Here is a 23,000-nt window from a genome sequence, read left to right as displayed (position 1 = left end):
AACGAAATCATAACGTTATAATGTTTTCGATAATAAAATATGATTTACTAGGACGTCATCGTGACAATTATCGACAAAGCATATCATATAGTAGTACGGTTAAGTTATTAAGTGGTCTCGCAAAACGAATAATAAAAGTGTTGCAATAGTTTTTTTAAACCCTATTAGAGAATGATGGTCTCTCATAATGTTATAATATGATATATTCGCTTTCAGATATCTGTACAGATACGACCAACAACGGTTGGTCTCAAAATTAACAATTGTACCCCATAATATATGACTATGACGTATAGTGTGATCCAGCCATTAGAGAAACATCATTACTATAATAGGGTAACCACGTGGTATAGTAAACGAAGCGCCAAATCGGTTCGATGACACCGAAGTCACTGAAGCGAAAAATATTATTTAAATGTAAACAAATTGCAATCGCTTGCAGGTCGTATACTCCGTATCAATACTAAGGTTTGCTGAAATTAGGACAATCGAACATATTATTTTACTTTTAACTATCTATACATCGTAATAAGCTTCTAAACGTGGACTTTTTCGTTAAATCAATGCCTCGGTTTCGGGGTTGGTAGACGGAATAGGGGTGAGTCATTGGAGTCGTGAATTGGAATTTGTGCGTTTTATTCGTATTAGGTTAGGTTGGTCGGTGTGACGAGTACATCAACATTAGCGTATAATATATGAGTTCAGAACACTCTCGCCCAATATTTCGTACACGATATTATAACAGACTAATTTTGAATGTGTACTATACTGGTTTATATAGGCAAGTGATAAGTACTTATTCTAAAAATGTATTTAAATTTGTGACTTTGATGTGACAAGTTGATATCGGGACTTGCCCTATAATTTTAATTTTCTTTTCGTTTTAAATTCTCTAAAAAAGTTAAAGAAATGGATATTAAAATGATTGTTTTCATTTTCTTTTTTTCATTTAAATAATGAAATCAAAAATGTAAGAAATTTGATTTGTAGTAGAAAATAAAAAGGCAAATTGAAACGCTCACAAACATAAAACTGTTTAGTAACGACCCAAACGTATTATTGCAGCTTCTAATTCCAATAAACAACACAGATTTAAATTAAATAATACAGTTTAAATCCACATAAAAACAATTAAAAGTAAAATATTCAATCCTTTCAACTTGAAATCTTAGTAGGTACATCAGGCATCAGCTGATAACAAATATTGGGCGTGAGGTTCTACCACAAAATGATGAATCTCAAGATTTTGGAAAGTATAAATATGCCAATATTGGTGCGTATGACATTCCTTTTTATATATCTTTCGCGATTATGTCCTACCTACTATAGTTGTGGCCACAAATATATATTTTTTATACCTTTGGCGCTTGTGTCCTACTAAATATGGCTCTAATGACAAGTGTTTTATTTGTATTCCATTGGCGCTTGTGTCTTAATAATTATGATGCAATCGACAAGTGTTTTTTGTTTTTTGTTTTTTTTTATTTTGTCCTCGTGTGGTCACAAAGCCATAGAAGACCATACCAATTATTTTAGTACCTGTATTTAACGGAAGTCGAGTGCAGTTGGTCGTGACCGCCACCACCTCCAACGCCACCGCCGTCGTCGTAGTCTTCGTCGTCGTCGTCGTCGTCGTCGTCGTCGGTGGCGAACGCGTCGGCCCAACCGGCAAAGTTGTGTCGCCGTCCGCCGCCACTATTGGCGCCGCCGCTGGTCGTCCGTCGCACGGCGCTCGCCTTGCTGGTGCCCACCGACCGCGACCGGACGGCCACGGCGGCGGTCGCGTGCCGCCGCAGTTTTGTCGGCAAGCTGTGCGACCGGCCAGTCGTGGTGGCCCCTTCGCGGCCGCTGTCCGACGCCGCCGCCGCCGCCGCCGCCGTGGCCACCGTGGACGCGGCCCGCGGGTCCGACGATCTCTTGAGGCGCAACACTCGGGCGCGGCACACCACGCACCGCAACGGCAACGAACGCCGTGAAACGGCTATCTGGATGGTGCGCACCAGACACTTGCGGCACACCACCCGGTGACCGCACGGCCAAGTCTGCATCGTCGCCTTTGAGTTGACGCATATCACGCACTGCGACAACAAACCGTTCAAACAATATTGTTATGATTTATATGTGCCAATGTTACCATATGTATGGTAATGGTCGTTAAAAATTGGACAGGTCGGACTCGGGGATTTCAACGCGCGTGTCATTATTTTCCGGATAGCCCGACACGATTCAACCGCAGTATATTCGCAGATTTATTATTATATGTAAATGACAACAAGATGGCCGACCAATTGTTACCAACGAGGTTTTCCGCCATTTATAGTGTGGGTAATGTTTCCATCACGTACATGTTTAATGGGATAACCGGAGTTTTGAGTTGTTAAACATTTTTAATTTTTATACCTAAAACTATGACGGTGGCTTTGTGTTTAATCTTAAATATTTGGTTAATCTTTGGAAAATATTCGAAAATTGTACAACCCAAAAACTGTACGAAATAAGTCATGACGTCAAGTCAATATTTGTCTTCATATTCAACTTATGACTTAACTTTGACTTAATTAAACTAACTCAAGTTAATTGTTTTCACTAACTTGATCGCCTTTGGTCGTCATTATTGTATTAATATACCTATTGGTACTGGGATTCTGAACCAAGAAGCGGTTAGATATTCATTATGTAAACAATATTTAAAACTCAATAAAATATTCATACAGTCCAACTATTACGAGGTAAAATCATACACATTCATCGAGCCGCTGAGAATTTAAAATTGAAACAATATTCAACGTTTCAAACGGCGTAATGTATAGGCAAAACAGGTGCATACTGCCGTTACGGAGTACAATACGTCATTCCCAATATTGACTTAAAATTTCACTCATTATATGATAACTATTAATAGTATTAAAATGTATTTTTTATCTTTTAATTTAGAGTTTTGTAAACTTTTATTGATTTTATGTTTCTATTACAGGTAAGAACAATATTCTAACAAACCCAACGGGCGGTTTAATAAATCTATAAAAGATATTAAATTTAAATGGTAAACTGCCTGATCACATTCATGTCAGTGAGCTGAACGGCGATTTGTTCAAAATTAATCATTTTTTATTTTTTATTTTTACTATTTAACTACCAAGGCTTGGGCAAAAAAATGTATGGACTTAAAAAATGGTTTTGGTACATAATCGAAAAAACATTGTTGAAAAAGTAATATCATGGAGTACCTAGTAGGTACATGTATTTTATTGAATAATTAATCGAATAATATAATATACCGAATATCATGTAATGCAAAGTATAATACTCATATTTTGCTTACATTACAAAATTATTGACCATCATGCTTATATAAACTTATGATTATTAACATATTACAATTGATATATTTTTTCGTGGAACTGACTCATTATACTTATCAAACAATTGTATTTTATTTTAGGACAGTACATTTGTATTCAAAATTACACAATAGGTATGTGCAACTGCATGTTAATAATGCAATAACGTTAATTGTATTTAATTATCAGTGTTATTGATGAACAAAATTATATGTTACGTATTGGTTATGTCGCAGTAATTTCCATTGAATAAAATGACTTCAAAAAATAACGGAATTATCGAGAGTCCGTCTATAAATTATATTTACTATTATTGTAGATGAACACATAATTGTCCGTGATCAACATGCGTATGACGGTCGTGTAATCAAAAAGGACACCATTTAAATAGATTTAGTTCAGTTATTTTAATTAAAGTCGTTAATTAACGTTCTAAACTTGAACAGCCTTGGGTAGTTAATTAACAAAATAACGTGCATGGAAGTAGCATAAAAAAAGTTTAAAAAAAAAACAACTGCAACCTACAACAGAATCTATTTTCAATAATATTGTGATTATGACTTAAAAACAATGTGGTTACACTCAATTACGACAAATTATTTAAAATTAAAACAATAAAAGTACATGATTCCAAATATATTATGAACGTGCAGTTTTTCAATTTATCAAAACGCACAGCTTTTTGGGTAGTACAAAATTTCACACTGCAATATTATTTAGATTTTAAATTGAACACTTCAATTATTAGTCGGGTCTTATATCAGATTTCTCTGTAAAAAATTGAGTGTACCCATGTAGCTTAAATAAATCTGTTTTTAAAAATTCAGAGTGCGATTTCAGTGTTCGACAAAATATCGTATATTTATTTTTTTTTACAATACAGCGCATTATAACATTATCACTAATCACACCAACTCACTAATCGGATTTCTAAACTGTATTTTAATACCCCACTGCAGCCCACATCAGCACGCTGCGGGAACTGCTGACCGGACGTTAAATTTTGCCCTCCTCCTAATTGCGGAAAATCCGGGATTTGCCAGTGTTGGGTTTCGGGGTGTGCAGAAATAAAATTCGTGGCGTTTAATGGGGTGGTTTTACTGCGGTGGGTTTGGTGCACGTTATTCGGTCTGACTGTATATTAATGGTTCGACGGCGTTAATGAACCGAACTGCTGGGTTTTTCGGGATTCTCGCCAGCCACGACACTAAATCAAATGCGGAAATTTGAAAACAACAACCTGACCCGTGTATTTATGTTACTATACCGCAGTGGGTCACAGTAGGTCATTATATTATTATGGTACCGTCAGTGGTAATACCTAACATTTATGTACCTACCTCCGATAGTCCGATGTCAATTATAATATGATAATAATATTGTTACCATCGACTGTCGATCTCGTCAATTAAAGAACACACACACACACACACACACACACACACACACCACCCCCTCCCCCTTTCCCTCCAATAAAATAACTAGAGCACACAAAGCGTTAATTTTCAATTTACGATATTCGATACGATTTTCGATACGCAGGCACACTGTTAAATATTGGTAAAGTGGGTCACCTATAAAATGTTTTACTGTTAATTATTTGTTTACACTTAAGTGCACTTGGTGTAATAATATATATGTGTCTTGAAATTCGATTAAAATAACAAGACTCTCACGTCCATCGCTCCATTCCATCTGTATATCACTATAACGTCAGTGTAATTATTATTGTATTCTCCGACGGACTGTGTATAGATACAATACATTTAATCAGACCCAATAATATAGTGTTACTGTTTTGTGACTTTTTTTTACCTTTTTCACTTTTCCACACACACACACACACACACACACACACACACACACACACAATGAATGTAGCCCACAGACGGTATCGTTGTAACCTAAAATATTTGGCGTGCACGTGCGCAGAATATGTACAGAGATATATATATGTATTCGATTTAGAAAAATATATTGTTTTGTAAAATTCATCCGTTCGAATATTTTGAATGTACGCTCGCAGTGTACTTACCCACCATCGCATTATATCTATTTATTTTTATATTATATTACCCATTTGTTTTTATCGTTTCGTGAGAGCGAAACGATGAGAGCATAAAAAAAAAAATATTGTTATGTTTTTACGCATATAATATTTTATGTTAATCGTTCGCGCTTCTTTATAGAAATATTATAATATATAACAATATTATGACGTACAGGTTTAAAAGTACACCTAAGCGCTGTGTTTCATTATTACTCAACATATTTCTAATTTATTATAAGCATTTGAAATCGTTTCGCTTCCTTTGCAGCCGTCTTATCTCCGTAAAACGCGTTTCGAAACAGCATTTTTTCATCATTGCATTTTTAACGCCTTTACTCGAGCTAGGCAATTTATGCGGGTGCGTATATTTTAGTTTATTACACAAATATATATATATATATACATATGCGTTTATAGATTAGGTATAGGCAAGGTAGTGGGAAACTAAAAGCATCAAGTTTTGCAAACAATTTCTCGTCCAATTAAATTATATGGGAATACTGACATAGTTGGAATTCTCGCGATACATTAAGGATTCAATTTTAAATTCCTAACGTGATTTCGTACTGCTAATAAATGGCAATTTGCAGATCTGACGACTCGACATGGACGTGATTTACTCACAGCAATGGTTTAAAATTTTTTAATCGACTATAGGTTAATAATTAGCTGCTTTAATTGGAAGAAAACGAACTACGGCTGTAGTAGTATTTTTTTTTTTATGTATGCACGTAATATACTATATTTTAGCTTAAAAAATAGTAATTTGTAATCTTGAATAATAAATTCTCATTAAGTTTTTATAAGTTAAATGATACACAAATCTTCTATGATAGATTATAATATTTGAAATGTTGATGTAGGTAGTCTGTTATAGTTGTAGCGTTATGACGACAGTGTTTATTATTGAAAATTTCAGTTCATAATATAAAATATTAGACTTATTATATTAAATATTTTATAAGCTTAACTTGTTTCATAATATTACTTCCATGGTTTAAGTTGTTTAATTTTACCAAGAATTAATTTGAACCGTCAACATACTAAAATAATTATTATGAAATATTTAATTACATACTTATTCTTAACTCTTAATTATTTTTCAACTAATATTCGATATTTTAATACTTGATACAACACAATTTTTTATATTATTTTTTCATAGTTACTTAATATATTCTACTCTTTATATTTAATCAATGTATAGTCATTCAATTTTAACAATGATTATTTAATTATTTTCATACACGAAGACACTAAAAACCTATTATTATGATATAATTTAATATTTATAAAAGAAACCCAATGACTTACATAAGTAGCAAATTTACTAATGTGACATTATGTTTCATATAATATTAGAAAACAAATAATTTTTGGTACCATCTCAAGGTTAACAGTGTTGATCACCCAAGGTAAAGTTATTATTCAGTTATCGACCCCAAATAAGTTCTTGATGCCAACAATCTATATAATTTTATAAATTTCAATTGAAATAGTAAAAGCGGTATGGTAAAAAAAAAATATTTATTGAGATAAAATGTATTTTTTATCTTTATTGTGGTGGGAGGGAGGGGGAGGTTGACGCACGAGGGCTCCAGCCCTATGGCTAATGTACCAATCATTTTTCTACCTCCGTCCATTAAAAAAATTCGGAGAACGCTGCGAATAGAACACAGAACAATACTGGAGACAGGTAATTACACGATGTACGATCTTATATTTTAATAGTTTAATTTCCAAAACATTTTTCATTGTTTATATTTTAGTCATAGAAGAGGAGAGTCAGCGATTCGCCGAGGGAATATTCACTCGTTTTTTGCGTACCGGAATCCAGCCATAAAATGTGCGATGGCGGAACTAACATTTGTGTACACTGCCGACTGTATCGTGTTTTTAATTAAAGCCGTTAGAGATATTTTCATTTTTTTACATTATAATGTCTGGATAAACATCAAATTCTTTCGAAGATAAAAACATTATTATACACACAACCGTGAATCGTGATATCGCAATATTTTTTTTTTTCAATTTACATTTACTTAACGCAAAAAACGAATCCGTAGGTATACATTAGTATAGGTAGCTACATAATATTATTATTATATCGAGACGAGCACGCGAGCGATAAGTATATGACATATTTTTGTACTCCCCCACCCATTATATTCATAATAGCTAATTTATTTATAAACAGTGTATTAGTGTACATTATACATTATGAATGTACCGATAAAATACATTAGAGGTATCTAGCGTATAACAGCGGAGTTGCAAGCGGATAGTGTAAACGGTAAAAACGTGCCCACTGTTTTTTAGAATATTGTATATTAAATATGTATATTTTTTAATCTTATCCGCTGCAAGTTTTCCTTCGATTTCAATACGATTTATCGACAAACTTACAAAATTCCGAATAACCCTATTAAGACAAAACGAAACGTAGTTTGATCAATATTTACAGTGGGCGATTATATAATTTTAAGTAGCACAATTATTATGATTCAATATTTTTGTTTAGTTGTTGTATGGCTTTTTAACTAGCAATGTTCACATTAGTTGTGGCTCGAAAAGTCTTTCCCGTTCGCTATGCCTGTTAGGAATTTAAATTTAGGATAATGGGTACACATAGGTATTATATACAGGTGATTACTTTGAAAGTAAACACTCATTGTGTCCCGAAAAGTATGAACGTCTTTGGAAATATTTCTAGCTTTAAGTGTTTGAAGTTTAGTAAAGTGGCTCTCCACAAAATATTGCTCATATATAAATTTTAAATACTTATAACTCAAAATATTTCCAAAAATGGTCATAATGTTATATACATTTTGAGATGAAAAGTGTTTACTTTTAAAAATATATTCTGCTTTGGAGTATGATATTAAAAATGTATGGTAAAAAAAAGTTAAAATATTGCTCATTGTTTCAAATTACGAAAAAAAATAATATTTCCATAAACATTTATGCTTCATCATACTCGACTCGATACGTATTGGAGTGTTTACCTAAAAAAATCACCTTCTGTACATGCTATTATGGAAGGACGATGGCCAATATTTTTTTTTTATAATATTGGCAGTTCATACTTTTACTTCCACGTCCCGAAAAGCATTTGTGTATGCAAATGGTGGACAATATTTTGTTAGTATAGGTGCTAAAATTGGATAAGCAGTTGCATATCATTATGGTGGAATGAAAATTCGACGGGCAGATTACACTTGTAATTTAATATATTTCTCAATAGGCTTCTAAAATTGCTATCACAACTTTATATGCAAATAACAGGAAAACGGTTGCGATTTGGTTTTGAAAAGAATTTCAGTTTAGGAATGCGAAATGGAAAAACGGTGAGAAATCCGACGAGACGAGAACGGAAGAACAAAAATTGGATTCCGTTTTTTTCCTACACCGGAGATTCGATAGAGTACCTTCCCCTGTAATATATTATTATTACTATCATTATTAGAAAGACGTATTAAAGTATAAACAACTACGATGTACGGTCGTTGCAAGCCTTTAACTCCTTACAATCCTTAGTCCTTACACTCCTCACAGCCCTCGATCATAACACTCGGTACAATATACGTCATACTAGTATTATTATGATTATTACCAAACCATAAAATATTATGTCTTAATATCTAAATGTCTATACCCAAAGTGTCGCTGTCGTGCCGCGTCACATGCGGTCAGATTATCATAATATTAGTAATGACATGATTCGAATGAACCACAAATCCGGTAGCCGGCCGTCACACCATTTACCCGGTATGACGCAGTTCGGTCGCCCACTTCCGGGAACAGTGCGCCGACGGCCGTCTCTCGTTCAGGACGTACCGTCCTCTGCTTATATTATAATATTTTATTATTATATTTATATTGAGATTACGATGAAATAATGTCGCAACGCCCACGCCCGGTTTTCCGGCGGGAAATTCGACCGAACCCCCGTGGCGGTATTTTTTTCTTCGAAATAAGCTCGGCGAGCAACACGTCTATTTACCATATTATTATTATTATTATTATTATTATTACACAAACACTGTTTACTTTTCAGTAACTTTTTTTGCGTCGGTTGAAGAACACTGTCACGCGTTACGGCGCCCGTCTATAAATAAACGGGATTTCCCAGTACTCGAGTTTTCAACCCACCTTGGCATATTGAAAATCGTTTTTTTTTTTTAAAATCATATTGTGACCTTGTTGTTTTCATATTTTCATAATTCCACTCGATGGTAACCGAAATCGGTAGCAGAAACGCGCGTTTAAAAATCCAAAACCTAAAAAAAAATTTTCTGGAAAACCCAAACCAAAACCGGTTAAAACAATATTGGTTTCAACCAGTGTTTCACGCTGTATTAACAACTTATGATTAATATTGTATTACATAATTTATATGACTTAGTTATCAAACTAGTTTACCTGAAAATCGAAATTGTATCATACCCACACCAATTGAAAGAAAAACGAAAAATAAATCGAAAATCTCGATGTGTGCACAGTGCAGGTGCCGAACGGAAGTCGGCGGTATATACCAGCTGTATAATATACCTAGGTACAGATCGATTGAAAAATCCATAACAATATTGACGAGCGAACACGAAATATTGCCTATCGCATATTAATATTATGTCCCGCACTGCACAGGCACGAAGTTTTGATACATGCTTAAAATAATAACGATAATTATTATTGTTCATATTATTAATGAAGTACGGCTTTTTCGATACATCGCGCAATACACAGGTGTAACACCAGTGACGGCACGTGGAGATTACTCGGGCGTAATCACTATAATTATTGCTCGGGAAATTAAACACGCGATTTTGCACGACATTAAAGTTTCGACAAAACTGACGGCACGTGTACCTTTTAAAAAATTACATTTTCTCTAAACTCTGTGTCTATACATTGTATACCTACGAATTTCAGAACGAAGAACACGTTCTCTGCTCGACATCACGCCATTGTTGTTATTGAATCTTAATTATAAATAATGAGTTTCATTTTTAGGCATCATATGATTTTATATTGTTGTTTAACGACTGGCGAATATTTTTTCAGATTTTTTGAAAATTAAATTGTATTGACGAACAAAACAGTTGCCTTTATATTTATAATATCCGAGTTATCTGCATAAACAAAGCGCTAAGATGCATCTACTCTCTTATATTGAAAGTCGAAACATTGGAAAAACAATAATAATCCAAATGGTAAATATTATCCTAAATATAAATGGGATTTGCGTTTGCGTAATAGATATTACGGAAAAAATAAATAATATTAGGTTTAAGTAGAAAGTATACATAATATATACATTTTGCAAATAGTATAAAATATGAGTTTGAATAATTTCAACCTACGCTTTAGACGTTTGTATTGCATCGGTTCCAGATGTCTACAAAATTGTTTATTTTGCTTTTTTTTTCAATATTATTTTAAGAGTAATAATAATTCATAAATAATAGAACAATATCAATCTAATACATTTTTTTTTTTACTATATTGTACTTTCATAGTTAATTCAAATCAATGATTATTTTTTTAATAATTTCTACCTATTGGAATAACTTTATCTTTTATATGGACACCCGTTTAGTTAACCATTTATATAATTAAAATATGTTTGTTTATATTTTTTTCTACAAATACACCACTGGTGGAATGAATGGCACCTTAATATAGGCTGGAAAATAAAACATCGAGGAGAATATTTATTAGGAGATTTCATTTTTCGGCCATCGAAAATGTTTGAAGAAATTCAACATTTATATGGCTATACTGCAGTTCCAAATCGTTTTTATTTTTTATACCAAGACTCTACTCTGTAAGGTTTTCTATTTGAAAAACCTCCAAATTTCGTTATATTACAGTAGGTTACCAAATGTATGCAGTGATTCCAGTGGTACATATGAAATGGTCTCCCAAAAAAAAACTATAAAAACAATACGAAAAACCACACAATATCGTAAAACGATATATTTTTCTTGTTTCACGCAATCACTAAAAATCTATTCGCTGGTATAATATTTCGTAAATATAATATGTATAAATGTATAATGCACACTAAAGTTAGATGTAATACATTTTAATATACTTATCTGTACCTATATAATATGTCAATATTTATCTGACATGAATACACTCTTTAAAACTTTAAACAAATATGTTTTAATATAATGAATCCAAAATAAAAATAAAATTGCTTATTAGAATAATACTGAAGTTTGCAGTGAATATCCTTGTTTTCATTACCTGTATGGTACATTAAAATAAATAACATTTAAATCGTTTGCAAATGAACGCAGTGTGGTTATATTTGTTATGCACGAGACACATAATATATTGTATTGGGTAATTACTCTTCAATATTTAATATATTTATTTTTTTTTTTTATTTTTTTTTTTTTTTTTTTTTTTTTTAAAATTAAAAAAAAAACAATATAATCTATAAATATGTAGTATCGGATGAATCTAATTTCACGACAAGAAATAATTTTTGATACTATATTATACATTAAAATCATATTATTATGATAATAGATAAAATGTGTAGGTATCTACAGTATATGAGTATAATATTATAATACTAAAGGGTATATTTTTATTTTAAGAGGATGCTACCCACGCGTTTGTTGTCTCCGTCTTACCAACTTACGACATAGGAAATTTTCGTTCACTAGTTTGCATAGTGTGCTGTTAGTTTTGATATTAGAGTGAATTTAAGTGTTATCAAACTTTTAGATACCTAAGAACATTATCTATGCTTAAGCGTCGGCGGATTTTCGATATTTTCATTTTCAAGCGAGATACGAGTACCTATGTGAAATAACACAAATCAAAAATGCTCATATCTCGCTTGAAAATTAAAATATACAAAAATCCACCTACGCTTTAGCATAATATAGATAATGTCATCGTCTAAGACTTTGGTAATAGGTCAATTCAAAACTAACAGCACACTATTGAAACTAGTTAACGAAAATGTTCTATATGTCGTACGTGTGTAAGACGGAGACAACAAATGCACGAGTAGCGTCCTGATTAACTTATAAAAAAAATTATTTATGTATCAATAAACATTGATTTAATATCACATTATATTATAGCTACAATAGTGATGTCCTTGTTTCTATGTAAACTGAACAATGGACATAATATTATTATTATTGAATTTCCGTCCTGGCGAATATGATGTGTGTTTGTAGGTTTTTCGACGATAAAATAGGATAGTATAATATTATAGCCATATAGATAACTGGAAACGAGTTTCTTGCATTATTGATAATTCGCTTAACAACGTGCACGAAGCTCATTAAGTATAATAAATGATTGTTTGTATACTCGGACAAAAGTGGCTTTATTCCTTTATATAACCCCAATTGTTTACACGACCGGTCGAAAATCTATACTGTTTATTTTATCGTATCGTTAATAATAATTACCAACAGACTTTTTTTTTTCTTGTACGTAAGTTTAGTGTTAACGACTCGGTATTTAAATCGCCTCATTAGTTATTACGAACAACGTTTTAAATCAAATCATTCAAACTCAAAGTTTCACGCAGTCATCATTAATTTAGTTTTAAGATAAACATAATATAATAATTTGAATTAAGTTATGTTTCTCCGAACTTTTCGGTTTTCCCGAACATCTACCGAGTAGAAATGATTCATATTATAATACAGCATTCAGACGGCGAAATTATTTTCCATCCAAAAAAGTTAAGTAAAATATTATTATTTGTTTGATGAAAGTATAGCCAAAGACAATCAGTCAATTTACCAATTTTGCAAATACCGAAAAATCTGAAAAAAAACCCCGAGGAAGTCACTCAGCCGCAGTTTAGTAGGTTTACTTCTCTGTAGTCCTCGTCATTTAGTAGATCACCGCTGTAATATTATAAGTGTTAAATTATTATTTGAATTCAACGATAAGTTATTGTACACGAAAAACCATTCGGAGACGATCTCTCGGTCCAATTTCTCAGGACATTTTATTGTACTTAAGTATATTAGTTATATTGGTGAAAGTAATTTATTTTTCTAATTTTCTAGTAAAAAGATCAATGTGTTTTCGATATTTTTAGGTTGCTAAAAGGACAACTCATGAGAGAGCTTTTCAATTTTTTGATCGAGCATAACATTCTTTATCAACATGACTTATGCATCTACAATAAAGCAAAAAAAAAATTAGAATTTTAAATTTTCAAATGACTATAAAATATAAAATATATAGCTTAACATTAGTCTATTATATATTTTGAAAATGTCATTGTGTATATATAAAAAGATAATTTAAGTAATAGTGGAGTACTTAAAGTTTCTACGATGACTATTTTTTGAATAATAACAAAATAATAAAAATCATTTGACCAGATAAATTGTTATTATACGGTTGAATATCAAATGTCGTCAAAAATTGAACTTCAAACGCCCATAAAAAAATAATGTGACTTTATGCTCAATTCTTTTTTTTTTAAATTCTAATATATGAAACTTATGAGCTAGGTATCTCTTTTCCCCTTCTTCGGTTTTAAAATTAAATAAGTTTTGCATTTTGAACTACTACCCAATTAGTAAATTTTCTCGCAATTTTGATTGTGTTCGTCAAAATTCTAACGCTCATGAAAAAATACGTGGATATTAGTTTGACTTTCTTTTTTCTATTTCTTGTTATAAAAATGTACGGGATACCTTGCAACACATTTTCAAACTTTTTAGCTGAGTATAATTTTTTCGACTTTTTAAAATGTGTTATGAAAAAAACAATAAAAATTGAACATTTCCAATGTATACAAATATTTTAAAAGAGACAAACTATTTTGAAAATTATACTGTGTATCTAGAAAATGCTATCAATTTGTTACCAGATACGACCGCGCATCGAATGGAGTAGAAGGTTATACAGCATTTTTCTTCTGTAAAGCGTGTCTTCAGACACACACAAAAACAAAGTAAATACGTACACATCATCGTAAAACCAGTACAACATTCATCGCTCCGCTCAGAATCTAAAATAACCATAAATATTTATGCGTTTTTCGGGACGCGTGGCATTTATTTCCTAATATCGGTACATTCAATTTATAAGCAATGTTAAAGTCACACAAATACTCTTGAAAATTAGATTATTATCATTATTTATTCAACAGTATTTTATCGTTTCATGTTGCTCGTAAAAAAAAAAGAATCAAAATGTTGACAGAAAAATATTACAGTAAGTACCTACCTATACTACCTGTTCTATATTATATACTCGCGAAATATACCGCAGCAATTTATTTGACTTCGATCAAACATATTATGATGCATTCTGTGTATTTCAAACCACACGTCACATAAGGCATTATCATTCTTTGTTGTGTTCGTGCATAATAATAGTACATGTAAGTACCAGCTATTATACCTACCTATATGAGTAAGTAGACAGTTGTATTGGATATGTGCTGTTGGTACCTATACGGTATGAAACTTTATTGATTAAGTCTTACACGTTGTTTTCTGCATCGTTCCGGCTTCATAATATTATATATTACAAAGGTCATATTGGAGTTAAGTATATTGTTTAATGATGTTGCATCTTTGTATATTGTATTACGTATACGCATTTTTATTAGGCACGCCACGTCGGGTGCGTTATTTTGTGTTGCGCGTTTCAGTGACTATTCGTTTATCTCGACGCAAATAATATGATAATGTTATTATAGACAATTAAAACGCTAGCGTTTATCGCTAAAATTAATAATCGCGATATCGATTCGATTTCTTACCGTCGGCGGCGCATGTATATAATATATATTTCTACCGTCCGCCCGCACCGTGTTAAATGTCAAGCGCACAATTTAATTATTTGGTCAATAAACGTCTTGGCATTTGGCCATTCGCCCCGCGTTTCTTTTGTGTAGGGACAACGAATTACGGCAACAATTTCCAAAGTAGGCTATGGTTAGGTTAGGTTAGGTTAGGTTGCCTACACTATGGTGTAGGCACATAATGCCACCGCGTATAAATGATAATGAAACACTTAGTGCGTTATATTTTTCATGAATTGCTTCCTAAGGGTTTGGAGTCCTAGTGACCCGAGTCATCGATTTTTCCATGCGAATGTAAGCGCATATAGTGTAAAGGTAAACTATAATGCTTTCAGGACACCGTGAACAATGGTTTAATGGCGGGCGAGCAGGTGCGCAACAGTGCTATATAATAATACAATATTATTAGAACACATGCATATACGAGTATGGAAATATATTAAAACCTACACATACTACGCACTTCATGTGTTCAGTGACATTATTTTTTGAACGTTAAAGAGGCATCTTATGAAGTATATATTTTGTTAATGTAATATTGAAAATATTGATGCGTTTCCTTAATGGTAAGTTTGACATATTTTTATATTACACGTCAACGATTTATGTCATGATGCGACAAGAACACACTAATTTAAAACGATAACACGAGCTATATTATTTCCATTCGCAATCGATGATGGCATTTTAAAATAAATATATGTGTGTTAAAGAAAATGGCGACATTACATTTTGTTACAACCCAAAAAAATCAGGGAAAAATTCCTTCAGTACAACAGGCATGACGTGTATTCATAAGTTCGTTTTAATATATTTTTTCTGTATTATATTATTACCTACCTATATTATGTCTGTGTTGTAGTATTAATCAAAAATATAATTTGTAAAATTGCTTGGCAGGATTGTTATCGTGTTAATAAAATGCCTGTCATATAATATTATAATACAGTACCTACATTACCTACACTCATATCTCTTTAAAATCTCAAAAACGATGACATTTCGTCCATCACGCATGCTCGCGATGGACTACACATACCTATGCGAACCCCTTGCGCATATTTTATTATGCTAAGTGTTAGGTGCTCGCTTATTCCATTAGTGCTATGTGAAAATTTTATAAAAAATTTACGTTACTGTAGTGTTGCACTCGAATACGGCGCAGTGCTGGTCGCAATATGATATTGTTTGTTTATACTGTGGAATATTATAATATTTAATGAAAATGAATGTTGAATCGCAAAATCGTCCACGCCGCAGAGCCGGAAAATCTCCAGGATCGGGCCGGTCACGTAACGCAAAGATCCCCGCGGATCAACGACCCCGAAACACTTGAGAGTCATTTTTTTTTTTTTTTTCATTCAAACGACTTTTCCGACCGTATACATTATACATGAATGTATTTATGAGTGGAGAATAAAATAAGCTCTGCGTTCTATTTTTCCGCTACACTGCTATTTTATATTCATACATGGCCTGCATAATATAGGTAGTTATTGTAGGTACGTACCTATATTGTAATTTGTGGTATTCAAGAACACCTGTACACGCCCACACACCTGAATGCACTCGATTGGTATGTATTTCCGTAACGCATAAATAGATGAAAATGTGTATCTATAACCCGCTATTTATCGTGTAATTTGTAAATGGACTTTGAAGAAATTCACAGACTATATACAATAACAGTGCCGCAGCTTATGATGGTTCGTCAGTATCTCCATAATTGTATACTGCACTAACAAGTACTAAACACAATGTTATGCGTATAACATAGTATAATATTATAATAATGTCGTGTAACGATATTATTTTTATATTTTATGATTGGAGGATAAAATAAATTCTACATTATATTTTTCTGCTACGCTGATATTTCATTTTCGCACATCGCCTGCAAACAAGCAGAAAGTTCACAGGTACACCGTGATATTGTGTACCTAATTAATGGTATGCAAGAACACCTACACGCCCACACACCTGAATGCACTCGATGGGTATGTGTTTCCGAAATACATAAATAAATGAAAATTTGATCCCATAACTACTGTCTATAATATCGATCAACTTTCAAGACATTTACTGACTACAGCTGCTGCTGATGGTTTGTCAGTACCTCCATTAAAATTTTACGCCGAGTACATAATCTATTATGTAGCATAATCAAATATTCCTAACAATGACTGATTATTTAATGATATTATTTGTATATTTCACGATTGGAGGATAAAATAGATTCTGCATTCTACACTGATATTTTATACTCGCACATACCTTTACGAATAGGTAGTATAGGTAATACCATTGATAAGTACACTAAATTTATATTTAATCGATGATAATACCCAATCATAACCTGCATTGCAAATTTATGGCAAGCAAGGACACCTGCACTCCCTCACCTAAATGGGTAGGTACTATCGATACATACGTTGGTATGTATTTTTGTAATACAAAATATATAAAAATGTTATAACTACTATTTGTCGTGTAATTTACAATATCAATCGGCTTTTTTTTTTAAATATACAGACTACAGCCTGCTTCAGTTGATGGTTTGTCAGTATGCCTGCATAATTTTATACACGGTGTACACAATATGTATGGCATAATATTATTATATTATAATGTACAATAATAATTTGTAGTTTCTTCGTCGTAAACGTTTTCAAATAGGTACCTACGCGTTTGGGGGACTCTCGGTTTATGAATTTTACCGTAATATTATTACAAGATAATCATATTAATAATTAAATCCAAATAGTCAGTTATTACAATATTACATTGTTGGAGGTACTCGCACAAATTCATTGAACCTAAATTCGAATTACGTATACAAATTAATGAAAAGTTTGTGCATAGTATTTAATTTCATGAGCTCGTGACAATAGCTGCCATCAGACGTGAACCAGGAGTTCATGTTAAATATATATCAACAGTAATTTTTGTTAATAAAACATTAGCGAGTAATGTAATAGGTAATGTCAGTAGACAGTATTTTATTTTCGTATACTTTCACGTTTAATATTATGATAATTTTACAAAATCCGAATAATCCAAAAAAACATACACTTTTAATATTTATTCAACACCTTAAGTAATACACGTTCGTATCATAATGTACCTAACCTACCCATGTAATATAATAATACAAAATTTGCTCTGTAATTTGGATGAGCGTCTACTTAATGGTTTCTATACTGCTCTGAATATTGAGCAAGTAAATAGAGTGGCTACGTATTTACTGTTATTTGAAAAACTAGTAAAATGTATTGTAGATACTAGTGTCTATTTAATAATTACTTAACTACGTAGGTAGGTATATGATATATTTTATTTTCCTAAATGTACATCGATAAATAAATAATAATAATAGGTACAATGTACGACAATCTGTTTGCTCGTAATCACCTAATCGTCTTAAATTTCAGTTGTCGAGTGAGAGATTCCAAACTTGGGAAATCATAGGTATTATGTAATGATTTATATAATTAATATAGTACAGCTGATATTACATACCAGGTATATAAGGTATACTATATGTACCTATATGTGCATAAGAATATCAATACATTAGAGACTTAATGTAAGTACTACAACGTATGATGGTTATAATAATATACATACATATGCCATACAGCTCATAGAAGATTCCATCCAACAACTACTTCATGTAAAAGGCTCCGTGTGTGGAATTTTAAATCGTCCCCTACAGGGATCCTCAATACTCAGTTGTATATTAATATTATGTTTGTCTATACTGGGTGATCGTTTTAGCAACAAGCACTTTTCATTTCAAAAATTAACCAGGTTTTTGAAATACGTTTTTTTACATAATTTGAAGTCATCATATAAAATCACATATTTTTGGAAATCATATCATATGTATTTTACTCTTTTTGTGGTTATTTCTTTTTGAAATTCGTGTTTTGAACCAACATTTTAGAAATTATACGTTCAAACATCGTATTTCAAGCGAGTGAGTTTACGTAGGTAGTATAGGTAGGTACCTATGTTGCTGTACTATAAGTAGCTAATAAGTTCTGGGTACCAACATTATGCCACTCCACTCCGTTCATCCAAACTGTAAATACTTACCTACTAATTAACTACTTTGAAAAATACGATTTTCGTACATAAATATTGAAATCAATAATTATGCATGTTAACATCGTGATTCAAAAAAAGTAAAAACCATACAAAATAGTAAAAAGTATAAAAACATATTTTTTCAAAAATTTTGTATTTAATTATTTACCTATGTAAAATTATGTTTAAAAAAAACTATGATGATTGTTTACTATGAAAAGAACCACCCTGTATATATGTCTAATGGCAAAAGACATTTTTCTTTGTAACTTGTGTTATGTAGTATACATAGGTAGAATCATTGTTGTTTTCTTTATTTTAAAATTGTGTAGAACCAAAACTAATAGATATGCCTTGGGGAATAATCAATATTATCTCGTGCTGGAAGTTGTCAGACTATATTACGTCGAGGTCGAGCACTCGAGCTAGTATCTTGATGAGTTATTTGGTTACTTGTTTGAAAAAAAAAATGACAAGCCAAAAATACGGTTCCAATCTCAAATTACTGCTTATCACGTGAGTAAAAATGATTTCTTTATTAAGAAAAGGACGGATACATGCGAAAAAAACATTAAAAAAATGTTTCGTCAGAATGAAGTCGGAATTTAAAAAATAGTTAAATAATCACCAATTATTTGTTGACTTTTAAATGAATGACTAGAAATTACAACCTGTAGCTAACTGAATTTAAATTTTAAAATATTCAACAGTCTGCGTGTATTTTTTATGTAATTTACCTTAAAATATAAGATTCTGTGTGGTTAATAATCTTAAGTTACGAGGTTTTTTTCATTGTCTTTATTATTATGTCGGTGTCGGATAAAATTTAAATAAACCTAAGACATTTTTTTTTCTTAACATATAATTAAACCAGCTTTACCTATTATAGTTATCTACATATCTTAACAGTAATAATATCTTAATATTTTCAACTACAGCCAACTAAATGGACCTTACCAAACTAACCAGGCCAAATAAAAATTACAACAGCTACTATAGCCTCTCGTTTTACATTTTTACTTCGTACATTATCATATAAATATTCTATTTCATTTAACTATACCGAATGAATCACAGATAACGCAACGCATACGGTGAATATAAAAATAAGTCATGATTCATGTCTTATTTTCATTAAGTAATCAATAATCATGAATATTTCAGTATGAAGTGCAGCCTATAGTCGCTGGGCCACCATCCACGTTTATCAAAAAAAAAAAAAAATGATCAAAAAAACTATGAACAAAATATAATATAAAATATTATTATAGCTATTGACATTTGACAGTTAAATTATTTTTTGTTTGTTTTTATTACGGAATATAAGTTTATAATATACCATATGTACTACGTATCTTCGTATTGTATTTTTTTTTTAAACTTTAATGAAAATCACTTGTCTACCGTACCTATAGGTACTATAGCCTTGGGTAAATTAATTGTTTTTATCAATATATTTTGTGATTGAACTAAAAACGACGTCTAGTATTATCAGAATCGATCAAATTCTTGCTGGTATTTATACACGGATCGAACAAATTAATTTGTTTATAGTTTTAATTGGTTGTGTATTATAGATATTGGACGATGTTCTCAGAATAATAATTATTGTTCAGAGATATATACGCACGAGACAAAATAATATATAAATATTCATAGCTAAATAAGGTATATTACGTTATTTAATCGAAATCACGCGAAACGTGTTACACTGAACTGTTCACTATCGTAGGAAGTTCGTGATTTCGTTCGTTCAATGCGAACAAGACAAGGGCCAAGAGGGAAACCCTCGTGTCGGCGCAACACTAAAGGATCGGAACAAAGAGACGGTATATGAACAAAATATGTTACCATTACCCGAAACTTTTTTTTTCCACTATTTATTTAATTACAGCCAATTTATATTCGGAATCTACTTTCGAGAAACCGTCCGCACTGTGCGAAAGCTCTTATAAAGTTTTCACCTTTCGTTAAAATGTGAGTTCAGCGATCTCTAACGGTTTCTCGAAAAAAATCGTAAAAATCTACATCGCATTACATTATAAGCTCATTAAATTAATGTTTTTTTTACATATAATTAGTATGCCTACCAAACTTAATTTTGATTCATCGAATGTACTTATTTTTTTGATTCTTATTATTTTCGTTTAACAGTTTATTGTGCCATACATTTATAGCGGAATATATTTTATAAAACATTTTAATTAGGTACCTGCCTTATATTATTTCTGTTATACATTACTCAGCGAATGACTACAAAATTACTTTTTTTAGTTTCTAGTCTTTAAGCTCAATATTTTGTCTACTCTTACCTAATTATGATTTGAAATTTACGAGAAATATGTAAATATGAATCTCTGAAATGTAAATCGACTGATCAAATTATACATTCCATTTGTTCTATGGTTCGTTTAGCTTAGGATAGTTTAAAAAAAATTATTTATCAACAATAATTAAGCATAAATAAAAAAAGGCACTAAAAACATTTTGAAACTACTTGTTGACAAACAATTCATGTTTGTTGTACATTTGAGATCAGTATTTTTATTTTGTAACACGTTAGTGTGTTTAAACAAGTCAAAATGAAATTACACAGACAATAATTTTTAACGTCGTTAATAATAGTGAAATTAAAGTTAATAACAATCGCATAACATAATGTATGAGTACCTGTGTTTTACATTTTTTTTTTTTGTGAGAACGAAATGCACTGTTAAATAGAGCTGGGCTTAAATAGTTAAATGTATGTTTCAAATCGAATATTTATTTGCTGGCAATTAAATAGTGGGCACCTAATACCCCAATAATAACAATATAAAAAAACTAAACAGCGATTTCGATATTATAATGACTCAACGTTGTTTGTGTGGCGAATAAGGGTAAACAAAAATAAACGATGACACAATATTTTTTTATCCTGGTAAATAAATATTGTATATTATGTATACATTCGATGTATACATGTGAATGTTCAATTTTGGCGGACATGTCAATAAAAGTCGAAAAACATGTTTTATGTGCGGTTTATGAAAACACAGTTTACCGAGCAATTGATGAATTTTGGGCGGTTGTGAAAATATAAAAAAAAAACACGCTAATAAATTGATGTACCTACCTACCTACCTACCCACCTATGACTTATGAGTAATAATAATAATCGTTTGCTGTTGTTATTATTTTGATGCATATTGATGTGTGCACGGACTGTATTTTATTTTTTCTACAATATTTCGTACGACTGTCGACTACAATAACAGACGTTTAACGTTTATTGGAAAACGTATTTACTTTGGGTTTTCGCTGTATAGATTTTCTCGGCGTACTTACTATGCGTACACGATTATATACTGAGTGATATATTATCACACAAGGCACTCACTATTTCAAAACCAGTTAACGTTATTTTATTTTTACACAGTTTTAAGTAGTTAAAAAACAAAACGTTTCACTATTTTTATCGTTATGATTTTTTAATTGTGTAATCTTTTTAATGATAACATGCATTTTTTAACTACTTATTTAGAAGTAGAAAATTGTTTAGAGTATTTCGATTTACAAAAATAGTATAAGCATGATTGTTTTCCGAAAATGTTCTTCATTGAATAAGGACTTAAGATTACGCTCAAAAAAACATTATCAAAAACGTTAATGTTTCCATTAAGAATAAGAGTGTCTGGCGTTAAATGAATCACCTTGTATGTATATG

At 31.5% G+C, this 23,000-nt stretch overlaps 1 protein-coding gene across 1 annotated transcript in view; it reads right to left on the bottom strand.

The window, feature by feature from the left end:
* Window positions 1-23,000, bottom strand: part of LOC111032181 — a 53,717-nt gene that overhangs the window by 2,336 nt on the left and 28,381 nt on the right. The window contains exon 3 of the mRNA XM_022312421.1: window positions 1,540-2,078. Within this exon, the coding sequence (XP_022168113.1) occupies window positions 1,540-2,078 (539 nt within the window). The remainder of the gene's footprint in view (window positions 1-1,539; window positions 2,079-23,000) is intronic.

This window comes from Myzus persicae, unplaced genomic scaffold, assembly GCF_001856785.1.
Source record: "Myzus persicae strain clone G006 unplaced genomic scaffold, MPER_G0061.0, whole genome shotgun sequence".
NCBI classification, from domain to species: Eukaryota; Metazoa; Arthropoda; class Insecta; order Hemiptera; family Aphididae; genus Myzus; species Myzus persicae.
This window is presented reverse-complemented; position numbering and strand designations above follow the sequence as displayed.